Raw genomic sequence first — 13,543 nt, 5'->3', positions numbered from 1 at the left:
TGCCCGGGGTGGCTGGTACGGGAATCGAACCGTGCTGCTGGCCTGCTTGGTCTGCTTTAAAAGCCAGCAATTTAGCCTGGCCTGGTAAACCAGCCCCTGGGACCAAGTCCGCGGTCTTCCCAAAAGGGCGCAAAACCCCTGGGGACTATAAAGTAGAGTCCCCAAGTTCAGTTCGCTCTCTTGGCAGCTCTCAAAGAACTCTTGACCATGACTCTCAACAAGGAGAGACCTGCCTAGCAGCTGCACCAACCAAGTAAGTCTCCAGTCAACGCACGCTACGAGATAGGCGCTCCTAGCTACTATTCCATACCAGCTTGAAGCCTGCAGACTCAGAACCGGACAACGGCCATTGTTTCTCTGACGTGGTGGGCCATTTGAAAGCTAAGTATAGGCCTTTAGTAGCAGTGATAGTTTAGTAAGTATAGTTTTATGCATGAGTAGTAATTGACTGTGTATAATAAATGTGTTTTGGTTTGAAACTTACTAACTGGTGTATTGAGTTATTGATCAGCACTTGAACCTTGTGGTGGTATCAGAAAGATACCTGGCGACTCTAGAGCAAAGGTTATGCAACAGAGCAATTAAGTAAAAGCATAACGAGCAACAGTGGGTGTCTGAGCGACCTTTGAGGGGGTCAGCAGAGGGGTTCACCCACAAGTGGAAGCCAGTTATTGATTTCTTTAAGGAGGTTTGAGGGGTTAGAACAGCCAGGGGTGGGGTGGGATGCGAGACAGGGTTGGCATTAGGGGAACAGGAGGGGTGTGGTTGTTTATTGTTTAATGAATTGATTTTTTGTTCTGATTCTTTTTGTATGTGTGAGCTGCAGTAGCAAGACAGCTCGTCCTGTATCACAAGTGGGGCGCTCACCAGCTGATGAGTTACAATCCAAGAGGCTGAAGTAGCTTCACCAACACCACTTCACACAATGGAATGTATTTATTGTGCAACAAGGTGGCATCAATTCAACCCACTTACTCACAACGGCGGCATTTATTTGAGACCATGCAAAATTCCTGCCAACAGGTTGGGACAAATTAGAATGGTTTGGTTTAGAAGAGTACAGCAGGAAAGTAAGTGCAAATTTTAAACCCTGGAAGTGATGCATCCGGAAGGTGTGGAATTGACCAAATTCCAGCAGTGCACAGCTCCCTCTACAGGATGTATGTTGTACAGCTGAAATTATTTTACTCTGGAAATCCAAGCAGAAACCACCTTAGAAAGTATACATAGAACATAGAACAGTACAGCACAGAACAGGCCCATCGGCCCTCGATGTTGTGCCGAGCCTTGTCCGCGTTGCATTCATGGCCACATGGTAAATGATGACAATTAGAAACAGACCAATGGGAACTATGGGACACTCGGCAGTGGTTTGGGCAGTATGGGACTCGGCAGTGGTTCGGGCACTACAGGATGCTCGGCGGTGGTTCGGGCACTACAGGATGCTCGGCGGTGGTTCGGGCACTATGGACTCTTGGCGGTGGTTCAGGCACTATGGGACACTCGGCAGTAGTTCGGACACTAAGTAACAATTGCCAGTAGTTGTGTGGCAAGTGCCCTATTTGATTCTATCCTTTTCACTGTTCAACACCATGACTCACAGTCACTCAGAAGCAATAGTCAATGTTCACAAATGGCTTTTCTTGGCTGGAGTCTGAAATCTCTATTTAACCGATCGATTAATGGAGCAAAATGCAATTGCTTAGGGTAGGGAAGAGGAGTAAAGAGAACAGCATCAATTTCATTGTTGGCACTAAAATCCTGGATGCCATGCTCCACCCTTGTTAAACGAGGTGAGGGACGATAATTGTATCAATAAGTAGAAAAAAAAGTTAGCCCATGATCCTATGAATGAATAAAAGCAAATTTGATTGCGGAACCCTCCAATGTGTTGTGTGCCACATGTGATAAATGGGATAAGATTCAAAACAGATCTCGGAGCTAGGTTACCTCACGGCCTGGTACATCCCTCAACTACTGCACTTTGCCCTCAAAATCAAACAGCATCCTGACTTAACAACATGTCCACTCCATTACTGCCGGCTCAAAATTCTGGCACTCTCTCCCTAGTGAGAGTACCTTCACCACACAGCCCAGTGGCAGGGCAATTAGGGATGGACAACAAATGCTCACCTTCTTGACAGCGAGGCCTAGATCCTATAAATAAAAACAAAATCACTCCAGGCCATTCTTCATTTGTCAGTGTAGATTAGGAGGCCTAGCAAATATCACATGGATAAACCTGATCTTATTTTCACGAGAGATAAAACATGTGCACTTTCCACACAAGAGTCATTAACTAGCAATCAGTAGGAGTGATTTTGTTGCTCTTTACTTGACCCCCTAATACCTAGTTGGGGGGGCAAAGAGACCAAAGCACAGCTAACTCATCATGGTCCAAGGATTGGAACTAGCTTTGTCGGCCTTTATGGTCTCTGCCGTAGGACAGACTGCAGCCTCAACTTTGCAGTCCTCGTTCTCGTCTTCCGAAGAATGGGAGACGGTATTCATCTTGCATTTTGGTATTAGCCAACATTAACAATGCCGAACAATCTGAGCAACCTAAATGGCCACAATAGCCAGCCATCCCATTGAATACTGGGTTTGCTGGATAATTCACTGGGTACTTGACAAAAAAACTGTACCACCATAGAGAAGGAATAAAAATTGGCAAATCTCTCTCCCGTGATCTCTTATTTACAGTTAATTAGTAGTTAAAATAAAGAGACAGGAGGTTACACTAGTTTTTCAGACAGAAACTCATATCAGACTTAAGAATAAACAATCGATCCAAAAAGCTAATCTTTTGGATGCAGCTCCCACTGGTTAAGGATTATTACCAGAAGTACTTACATTTAATTGGTGCTTCAAACGACTTGGCAACAGTAACCATGACATTCGTGCCAAACACCTAGAAGAGAATAAATACTACACTAATATGGGCAACGGGTGTAACAGAATTAGTATAAAAAGAACCCCCAAGGACCAAGTTATTACAGTTCTTGTTGCTAATTCTCAACAATTAAACCATGGCAAAATGAATTATGATTACCCTTGTAATTCAAACGGTTCCATTCCCATTTTTGTCAAAATAAATAGTAACCATTGTAATGTGAAACACATATGCAATTATCTAATAAGATGATGCAACTCTAAAATAACACTGTTGACATAAATCAAGAGTCCTGTTTCAAGTTTGTTTTGTACAGCAGTGATCACCACTCCTGGAAGCAGTACAAGCATTGTTCAAAACATGTGCCCATATGCAACCCAGGGGTGCAATAATAGCACCCTCATTGTGATCGGAACTGGACATGCTTTTTTTTTTGTTGCACAAGACGTCCCTCATTTATTTATAGAACATTCTCAAAGGCAGACTTAGAAACCACTTGCTAACCCATGGCCAGATATGAATTGTTGTACGAGTTACTCCAAAAAAGGTGTTTCAATTAATTCAGTGGTTTCCAACCTTTCCCTTCATGGGGACCACTGATCAGCATCAAAAGCTGTAACGGACAACCACAAATGCAAGCAGTGATAAAACATTATTTTTTACATAGCCTCCGACTGACACGGATTGAACTTGTATATCAAGAGGACGAACAGTCTTCCTCCAGGAGTTACACAAGGGAGAAGGGCTAACTGAGGCTAAGAAAGAGCTGGATCGGACAAACCTACCAAGTGTGCTGCAGTACATGGGAGCGTGGGCTAACAATACTGTTTAGTAAGAGGACGACCTTTACAACAACGAATATGGTGATGGAAACTAAAACCGTCTGCACTTCTGGGGTCCGTATCCCTCTATTCCTATCCTATTTGTGTATTTGTCAAGATGCCTCTTAAACGTCGCCATCGTATCTACTTCCAACCAACTAACCAACTCCCCTGGCAGCAAGTTCCAGGCACTCACCAACCTCTGTGCAAAAAAAAACAAACTTGCCTCGCACATCTCCTCTAAACTTTGCCCCTCATACCTTAAACCTAGTCCTCTAGTAATTGACTTTTCCACCCTAGGAATTGGCATCCGAGTATCCACTGTGTCCATGCCACTCAATTTTGTAAACTTCTATCAGGTCAGCGCTCAACCTCCATGATTTCAGTGAAAACAGAGTTTATCCACCTCTCCTCATAGCTAATACCCTCCAGATTACACAACATCTTGGTAAATCTCTTTTATTCTCTCCAAAGCCTCCACATCCTTCTGGTAGTGTGGCGACCAGAGGCGTACACAATATTTCAAGTGTGGTCTAACTAAGGTTCCGTACAGCTGCAGCAAGATTTGCCAATTTTTATACACAATGCCTAGACCAGCTTCATCAATAAACCATGGCAGAAATCCCCGACCAAGACTACCACTGACTCACCAGGGAGGGAGATCTCAACAGTGTACAGGACCAAAGGACGGACAAATCCAGCCCCATATCGGTGCTGGCAAGGATATTCCTGTATCAACTTGTGTGTAGTGAGTAAATTGGGTGCTTCTTCGGGTAGTAGGAGCGGAATGCTCCACAATAGTAATCTCCGGCCACGCACCACACAAGGTGGATGTGAGGCTAGAGACGGGTCATCAGCAAACCCCCCCCTCGCCGACTAGGCGTCCTGTGAGAGAATGTCACAAGCCATCGACACGTAGATATCTTGCAACCAGAAGGGGAAAGTCTCACCCTCCACGTTCTAGGGAGGCACTGAAGGCGGTGATTAGGGGAGAGAGAAATAATAGCATGCCAAGAGCTCACGGACAGGAACGTGATAGCTGCTATGCAACAGCTGATCGACTCCACAGCCCGACTGTGAATCTACTGGCAGAGGGGAAAAAGCTACCATTGGAATTTGACCTGCTCGCTACAGGGAAAGCAGTGCACCAACTCCACCAGACACAGGGGACCTTTTGTGAACACCGAGATAAGGCCAGCCACTTGTTGACTCACCAGCTGAGAAAGCAGACAGCCATGAGGGAGATAGCAAAAGGTGAAGGACAAGAATGGTAAGCTAGTCACAGAGCTAGATAAGATCAATGAGGCCTTTGCAACCTGGAGGGGGGACTCGAAAAAGATTTTTATAAAATTAGAGTACCCAATTATTTTTTTTCCCCAATTAAGGGGAAATTTAGTGGGGCCAATCCACCTACCCTGCACATCTTTGGATTGTGCGGGTGAAACCCACGCAGACACTGGGAGAATGTGTGAACTCCACACAGACAGTGACCCAGGGCCGGGATTCGAACCGGGTCTTCAGTGCCATTAAACAGAAGTGCGAACCACTGCGCCACCGTGTCACCTTGGGGACTCAAAAATGAGGTGGTTTCTCAACCGGCTGGACATGCCAGCTCTGGGGGACAAAAATAGACAGGGACTGGAAGCACTACAACTGGGGGAAGTCATGGAGAGCATCAACTCCATGCAGTCGGGAAATGCACCTGGTGCAGACAGATTCCCAATTAAAATATTTGCGGCAGGGCAGCATGGGCAACCTGCTCACAAGTAGGCTTCCATTAACACTGCAATGAAGTTACTGTGAAAAGCCCCCAGTCGCCACATTACAGTGCCTGTTCGGGTATTCAGAGGGAGAATTCAGAATGTCCAGATTACCTAACAGCACGTTTTTCTGGACTTGTGGGAGGAAACCAGAGCACCCAGAGGAAATCCACGCAGGCATAGGGAGAACGTGCAGACTCCGCAGGCAGTGATCCATGCCGAGAATAGAACCTGGAACCCTGGCGCTGTAAAGCAACAGTGCTAACCACTGTGCTACCGTGCTGCCCATTTGGAATACAACTGATCTGTGGCCTAACTCCATATACCTACCCTTGGCCCCATATCCCTTAATATCTTTGCTAAACAAAAAAGGAGGCCATTCAGCTCATCAAATCTGCATCGACCCTCAAAGAGCACCGTACCAAGGCCCACTCCCACATAACCCCACCTAACCTACACATCTTTAGATCACAGTTCCAGGGACCCGGGTTCAATTCCAGCCTCGAATAACTGTGTGGAGTTTGCGCTTTCTCCCTGTATCTGCGTGGGTTTCCTCCGGGTGCTCAGGTTTCCTCCCACAGTCGAAAGATGTTCAGTTTAAGTGGATTGGCCATGCTAAGTTGCCCCTTCCAAAAGGTTCGGTGGGGCTACTGGGATGTGGTGGCCTTAAGTAAGGTGCTCTTTCCAAGGGCTGATGTAGACTCGATGGGGTGAATGGCTCCTTTCTGCACTGTAAATTCTATGATTCAATGAAATAAATAAGTTTCTCAGGAGGTTTAACAAGGGTTTTGAGAGAATACTTACCTTGGGAAACAACCTGGGAAATAGCTGCAATGTAAGGATCTCCTATTTAATAGGGGGATGAGGATGAATATCTTCTTGCAGAAGGTTATTTGTATTCAGAATTCTCGACCTTAGGGCAATGGAAGCTGGGTCATTAATGACGAGACTGATTTAGACAGACTTTTGATATACAAGAGTCAAGGGTTATGAGAACGTGCAGGATATTGAAGTAAGGCCACAATCAGAAAAGTGAGGGTGGCACGGTGGTTAGCACTTCATGGCGCCAGGGACCCACGTTTGATCCCGGCCCCAGGTCACTGTGTGTGGAGTTTACACATTCTCTCCTTGTCTGCGTGGGTCTCACCCCCACAGCCCAAAGATGTGCAGGGTAGGCGGATTGGCCACGCTAAATTGCCCCTTAATTGGGAAAAAAATAATTGGGTACTCAGTCAGAAAAGCAATGATCTTACTGAATGGTGGACGAGTCAAGTGACCTACACCTAAATCATTGTTTTTTTACACCAATTTTTCACAAAAAAAGTCATAAGACTAGAGAGCACCTATAATACATGCAACCTCCTGTCAATCGAATTACAAACTAAAAAGGTGAGTGAATGTATGCTGCCTGTAATGAAGTATTATTCAAGCACCACAGGAAAGAAAATGAGATTTGATATGGGGAATAGAAATGTTACATGGACACAATTGGGTGCTATCACCAGCTGAAGTTTAAAGCCTCTCCAAATCTTTCTCTACTGGAGTTTTTCTCACCTCATGTCTCGGGGTATTTCAGACTAATCAATAAAAATTAATTACCATAACTTGTCAACATCATTGTAGTATCATGCAACCACCAGGGGGGTAGAATGCAAACTAGAATAACTTTGGGTCTCCAGTAATTCCCAGCCAAAAGGTAGAGTCTGGAAAACGACTACTTATTGGCCTTCAACATTTAAATATTGTCCCAGTGTAAACTGCTAGGATGCTTTGTTTTTCAAAAACAGGAGAGAATCGATCAATTCTCTTTCTGAAAACCTGCATATAATTCTGAAGCAGGCTGCTTGCTTTTGGGACAAAAGGAGATGCAGGAAAATCCAAATGGGCAAAACAAAAACAAAAAAGACCACTTACCCAGAATACATCGTAGACAAAAAGTCCACCAAGCAGAATGCAGCCTGTACTGACATTGTTGAGGTGCAGGAGCTCAACGCCATTGAGAGCAAATGCTAATCCAAACAGATTGTTGGCAATCCAATGCTGCAATGGAACAGGAATGCAGTATTAAATAGACACACCATTAACCACAACTAGTACATGCACAAAAGATCAGCTTCTATATTGCTGCGATCTAATTTAAATTATATTCTAACTGGAGTACTAAGGCACGGGTAATGTTCCATTAACACCCTCATATCAACAGGACGCTGTCAATGCTTCAGCAGTCAGGTTATACTCAAACATATCAAATGAAACTTGAACAATTAGTTACATATTTGCTGCATCCTATGACATCAATAAACTGTAAATATGCTGAGCATACCATATGACAGTGATTTTGAAGATAGTGGAAAAGGCCACTACTTTTGACAAATTCCAGCTAGCTGTGTCTGCATACGTTATTCAACAGCACATCTACTAGCCTGACGTGGCGAGTGTTAATAGGTATAAAATAGTTCCAAGTCACGCACTGCATCATAATGTCTTTATCCACTAAAAATTCTAGGCGGTGTTTTGGCTCAGGGTGTCAGACTGTAGCCATACATCACTTTGATCTGTAAAGGCTGTGCAACTACAGCAGAATGAGATTAATCTTCACACAACAAATCATTTAAACAAACATTGTGCTATCAAGCAAATTCAACATGAAACTGATGTACAATTGGAGCGCACAATTAACAATTAATATCAGATCCGGATTTTCTTTTTGCTATTTTATTCCCATTTTGCTTTCTGAAGCCCAGCACTGTACCCAGTGTGAATCATGGAGTTATAATTTTTTGCACCTTGTTCATTGTGTATTTTCTGATCAGTCCAGTTTTTTAACAAAAAATAAGTTAAAATCCAATATTAAATGCACTTTTTAAGTAATCACCCGCTATAAAGTAATACAAATTACAAGGGGACATAACTATAAGGTTCAGGGTAGGAGATATAGGAGGGATGTCCGAGGTAGGTTCTTTACTCAGAGAGTGGTTAGGGTGTGGAATGGACTGCCTGCTGTGATAGTGGAGTCGGACACTTTATGAACTTTCAAGCGGTTATTGGATAGGCACATGGAGCACACCAGAATGACAGGGAGTGGGATAGCTTGATCTTGGTTTCGGACAATGCTCGGCACAACAGAGGGCCCGAAGGGCCTGTTCTGTGCTGTACTGTTCTATGTTCTAAATATGGACTGCTCATTATGTCAGCCAATGATGTTTGTTAAATCCTCAAGTTCAATTACAACCTAAAACTGTACCCAAAATTTAATTTCAAATAGATACGTTTAATGGCTAGAAGATTAAGGACTTGTATTAAGTCACAATGCACCTTTAAATGTTCACATCCTGGTTACAACGCTTCATCTGATTTGGCACAACACCAAATTTCAACATGCTATTCCCATAGACAGTCACAATAATAAAGGGAGCAATTAGCAATAATGGCTTGGAGACTTGCATTAGCTATTTCCAAATGACACAAAAACCTAATTTGGTGCATGTTAACAGTCTGCTTATACTTACTCCACTTATACCTTGAAGCAACAATATACAGATATCTCCTGCCAACATAGTGCTTCCTTCCCAGAAGGTGCAGACACATAAATGACAGTTCCATGGGCATTCCACCTGTACCTTGTCCAAGCAGCCGATTTTCAGGCTACGATTGGACAGAGTGCCAGTGCCTATTCAACTGGGGGAGGGGAGACGACAACATCTAAAAAACCCTGATTAATTTTTATTTTTTTTAAATAAAGTTAGAGTAACCAATTATTTTTTTCTTCCAATAAAAGGGGCAATTTAGCGTGGCCAATCCACCTAACTTGTATATCTTTGGGTTGTGGGGGTGAAACCCACACAGACTCGGGGAGAATGTGCAAACTCCACACGGTTAGTGACCCAGGGCCAGGATTCGAACCCGGGTCCTCAGCGTCGCAGTCCCATTGCTAACCACTGTGCCACATGCCGCCCCTGCCCAGGGATTAATAATAGTGATTAAGATAGTCATGGTTGAAAGTGGCCCATCAGAAATCTTAAGACTGCAAATGAGAAGAGTGGGGTGGGAGTTAATGCCACAAGACAATGGGTAGGTTAACGAAGTGAGCGAATTACTGAAATAGCGATCGTGCACACAGGTAGATAACCTGACCGATAAGTTGTGACCTCAAGTCCGGGGATGCCAAAATCAATTATGTCCTCAACACAACCCTCGTTGAGATCAAGATGTTTAGAAATGAACAGTGATCGATCTAGCAGTCTCCTGCTCTGTAGGCGTTTGACAAAGTCCCGCATAAGAGATTATTGTGCAAAATTTAAGCGCATGGGATTGGGGGAAAATGCATTGAGGTGGATAGAAAACTGGTTGGCAGAGAGGAAACAAAGAGTAGGGATTAATGGGTCCTTTCCAAATTGGCAGGCAGTAATTAGTGGGGTACCACAGGGATCGGTGCTGGGACCCCAGATGTTCACAATATATATTAATGATTTGGATGAGGGAACAAAAATGTAACATCACAAAGTTTGCAGATGATACCAAATTAGGTGGGAGGGTGAAATGTGACGAGGATGCAGGGATCTCGCAGCATGATCTGGACAGGTTGGGCGAATGGGCAAAACAATGACAAATGCAGTATAATTTGGATAAGTGTGAGGCTATTCACTTTGGAAGCAAAAACAGGAAGGCAGATTACTACCCAAATGGTTGTTAATTGGGAGAGGGGCGTGTGCAGCGGGACCTGGGTGTCCTTGTGCACCATTCGCTGAAGGTAAGCATGCAGGAGTAGCAGGCGGTAAAGAAGGCTAATGGTACGTTAGCCTTCATTGCGAGAGGTTTAGAATATAGAAGCAGGGATGTGTTGTTGCAATTATACAGTGCCTTGGTGAGGCCACATCTGGAGTATTGTGTGCAATTTTGATTTCCTTCTCTGAGGAAGGATGTTCTTGGTCTCGGGGGAGTGCAGCGAATGTTTACCAGACTGATTCCAGGAACGGCGGGACTGTCATATGAGGAGAGACTGACTAGGTTAGGATCGTTCTCGCTGGAGTTCAGAAGAATGAGGGGGTTGGGGTGAAATCTCATAGAGACTTATAAAATTTTAACGTGACAAACAAGGTAGATGCAGGTAAGATGTTACCAATGATGAGCGTGTCCAGAACCAGGGATCACAGTCTGAAGATTCAGGGTAAACCATTTTTCACAGATATAAGGAGGCATTTCTACACACAGAGTGGTGAGCCTGTGAAATTCATTTCCACAGGAAGTCGTTGATGCTAAAACATTGAATATATTCAAGAGGCGGCTAGATGTAGCACTTGGGGAGAATGGGATCAAATGCTATGGGAAGAAAGCAGGATTAGACTATGGAGTTTTTTTTTTTATAAATGTTTTTTTATTGAGTTTTCATATTTTATATATATGACAAATTACAAGTTATTAGAGAGAGAGAGAAAAAAAAAGGAAAACACAAAAATTTAACATGAATATTTACAGGTAAGCATCTTCATAACAATAATTGTGGCCGCCCCCTTTAGCCAGCATACATATTTTACATTCCCCAATATGGACGAGGCACATGTTTATAGGCATTTATTTATAGTTTGGTTTTGGGCCTTGGCTTGCCATCAAACCCCCATACCGAGCCCGTAGCCCCCCCCCCCCCCCCCTCCCCCCGGCTACCTTCCCCCGATTCCCGTCCATTTTCCCCTGGTTCTTGGCCACCCGACTATTCTTCCTCATGTACGTTGGCCACAAACAGGTCCCGGAACAGTTGCATTAATGGCTCCCACGTTCTGTGGAAGCCGTCGTCCGACCCTCGGATGGCGAATTTGATTTTCTCCATTTGGAGAGATTCCGAGAGGTCGGACAGCCAGTCTGCAGCTCTGGGTGGTGCTGCTGACCGCCAGCCAAACAGGATTCTACGGCGGGCAATCAGGGAGGCAAAGGCAAGGGCGTCCGCCCTCCTCCCCAGGAATAGATCTGGCTGGTCTGAAACCCCGAAGACCGCCACTATCGGGCATGGCTCCACCCTCACCCCCACCACTTTGGACATAGCCTCGAAGAAGGCTGTCCAGTACTCCACAAGTCTGGGGCAAGACCAGAACATGTGGGTGTGGTTGGCCGGGCCTCTCTGGCACCGCTCACATTTGTCCTCCACCTCCGGGAAGAACCTACTCATACGGTTTCTCGTTAAGTGGGCTCTATGTACCACTTTTAGTTGCGTCAGGCTGAGCCTTGCGCACGTGGAGGTGGAGTTGACCCTATGCAGTGCTTCGCTCCAGAGTCCCCACCCGATCTCCATCCCCAGGTCATCCTCCCATTTCCTCCTTGTTGCGTCCAGTACGGTGTCGTCCCTATCTACCAGTCGGTCATACATGTCACTACAGTTCCCTTTCTCTAGGATACTTGCGTCCAGTAGGTCTTCCAGTAGTGTCTGTCGTGGCGGTTGTGGGTACGTCCTTGTCTCCTTTCGTAGGAAGTTTTTGAGCTGCAGGTACCGTAGCTCGTTCCCCCCAGCTAGCTGAAATTTCTCTGTCAGTTCGTCCAGTGTTGCGATCCTGTCGTCCGTGTATAGGTCCCTGACTGTCAGTGTCCCCCCGTCCTGCCTCCACCTTTTGAAGGTGGCGTCGGTCAGTGCTGGTTTGAACCTATGGTTGTTGCAGATGGGAGCCTTGTCCGACATTTTGTACAGGCCAAATTGCTGCCGCAGTTGGTTCCAGGATTGGAGGGTGGCTGTCACCACTGGGCTGGTGGAGTGTTTTTTGGGTGGGGATGGGAGTGCTGCCGTGGCGAGGGCCCGGAGGGAGGTTCCCATACAGGAGGCCTCCTCCGCACGCACCCACTCGGCTTCTGGCTCCTGGATCCATCCCCTTACTCGCTCGGCTGTTGCCGCCCAGTGGTAGAATTGTAGATTCGGGAGGGCTAGCCCCCCCCTGGATTTTGTTTTTTGTATGACCTTCTTTGGGATCCTAGCATTTTTACCCCCCCATACGAACGCCATGATATGTTTGTCCAGCGCTTTGAAAAGGCCTTGGGGATGTAGATCGGAATGGATCTAAACAGGAAAAGGAACCTGGGCAGTACGTTCATTTTGATCGTCTGGACTCTCCCCGCGAGGGAGAGCGGGAGTGTGTTCCATCTTTGCAGGTCCTTTTTAACTTCCTCCGTCAGGCTGGTGAGGTTCCATTTGTGGATCCCTTTCCAGTCATGGGCTATTTGGATCCCCAGGTAGCGGAATTTATTTCGGGCTTGTTTGAACGGCAGCCCCTTTAGTGCTGCCCCCCCCCCCTTGCGGGTGTACTGGGAAGATCTCACTTTTGCTCATGTTGAGTTTGTAGCCCGAGAAGGCTCCAAACTCTTTCAGGAGCGCTATGATTCCGTCCATGCTGCTTTGTGGGTCGGAGATATAGAGGGGTCGGAGATATAGAGGGACTATGGAGTTGAATGATCAGCCATGATCGTGATGAATGGCAGAGCATGCGCAAAGGGTCAAAAGGCCTCCTCCAGCTCCTATCTTTTATGTATTATGTATTACAAAAAGCAGAGTATGTACTCACCTGGACTATCAGGGCAGTGCTGTGGAACATAGGACATGGAGCAAGACTAGGCCATTCAGCCCACTCCGCCATTCAGAAAGATCATAGCTGACATGGTTGTGGTCTTAATTCCATCTATCCTGGACTCCCTTGTCAATCAAAAATCTGTCTAACTCATCCTTGCATCCTTGAATAAAGTCTCACTGACCCAGCCTCTTCTGCTTTCTGCAAAAGAGAACTTCACATACTAACTTCATCTAACACCCGCAAGAGGAAAAGAAAATTCTCCTAATCTCTTTCTTAAAAGGGAGCCCTCTTATTCTTAAATTGTCTCTCCAGTTCCAGTCTCTCCCACAAGTGGAAATATCATGGTACCTACCCTACCAACACCTCAGGTTCTTACATGTTTCAATAAGATATTTCTCATTCTTCTAAACTCCAATGGCATAGGCCCAACCAATTCAACCATTTTTCATAAGATTAGCCTCGCATTCCATGAATGAGTCGAGTAAACCTTCTGTACACAAGGGTTAACTTGAGAAATACATGCAG

At 45.3% G+C, this 13,543-nt stretch overlaps 1 protein-coding gene across 2 annotated transcripts in view; it reads right to left on the bottom strand.

Moving 5' to 3' along the window:
• Positions 1 to 13,543, bottom strand: part of hm13 (histocompatibility (minor) 13) — a 72,668-nt gene that overhangs the window by 42,264 nt on the left and 16,861 nt on the right. For both annotated transcript variants that reach the window (XM_038803662.1, XM_038803663.1), the window contains exons 6-7: positions 7,389 to 7,514; positions 2,854 to 2,911 (exon numbers count right to left, since the gene is read on the bottom strand). In XM_038803662.1, the coding sequence (XP_038659590.1) occupies positions 2,854 to 2,911; positions 7,389 to 7,514 (184 nt within the window). The remainder of the gene's footprint in view (positions 1 to 2,853; positions 2,912 to 7,388; positions 7,515 to 13,543) is intronic.

Source organism: Scyliorhinus canicula, chromosome 7, assembly GCF_902713615.1.
Source record: "Scyliorhinus canicula chromosome 7, sScyCan1.1, whole genome shotgun sequence".
Taxonomy (NCBI): Eukaryota; Metazoa; Chordata; class Chondrichthyes; order Carcharhiniformes; family Scyliorhinidae; genus Scyliorhinus; species Scyliorhinus canicula.
This window is presented reverse-complemented; position numbering and strand designations above follow the sequence as displayed.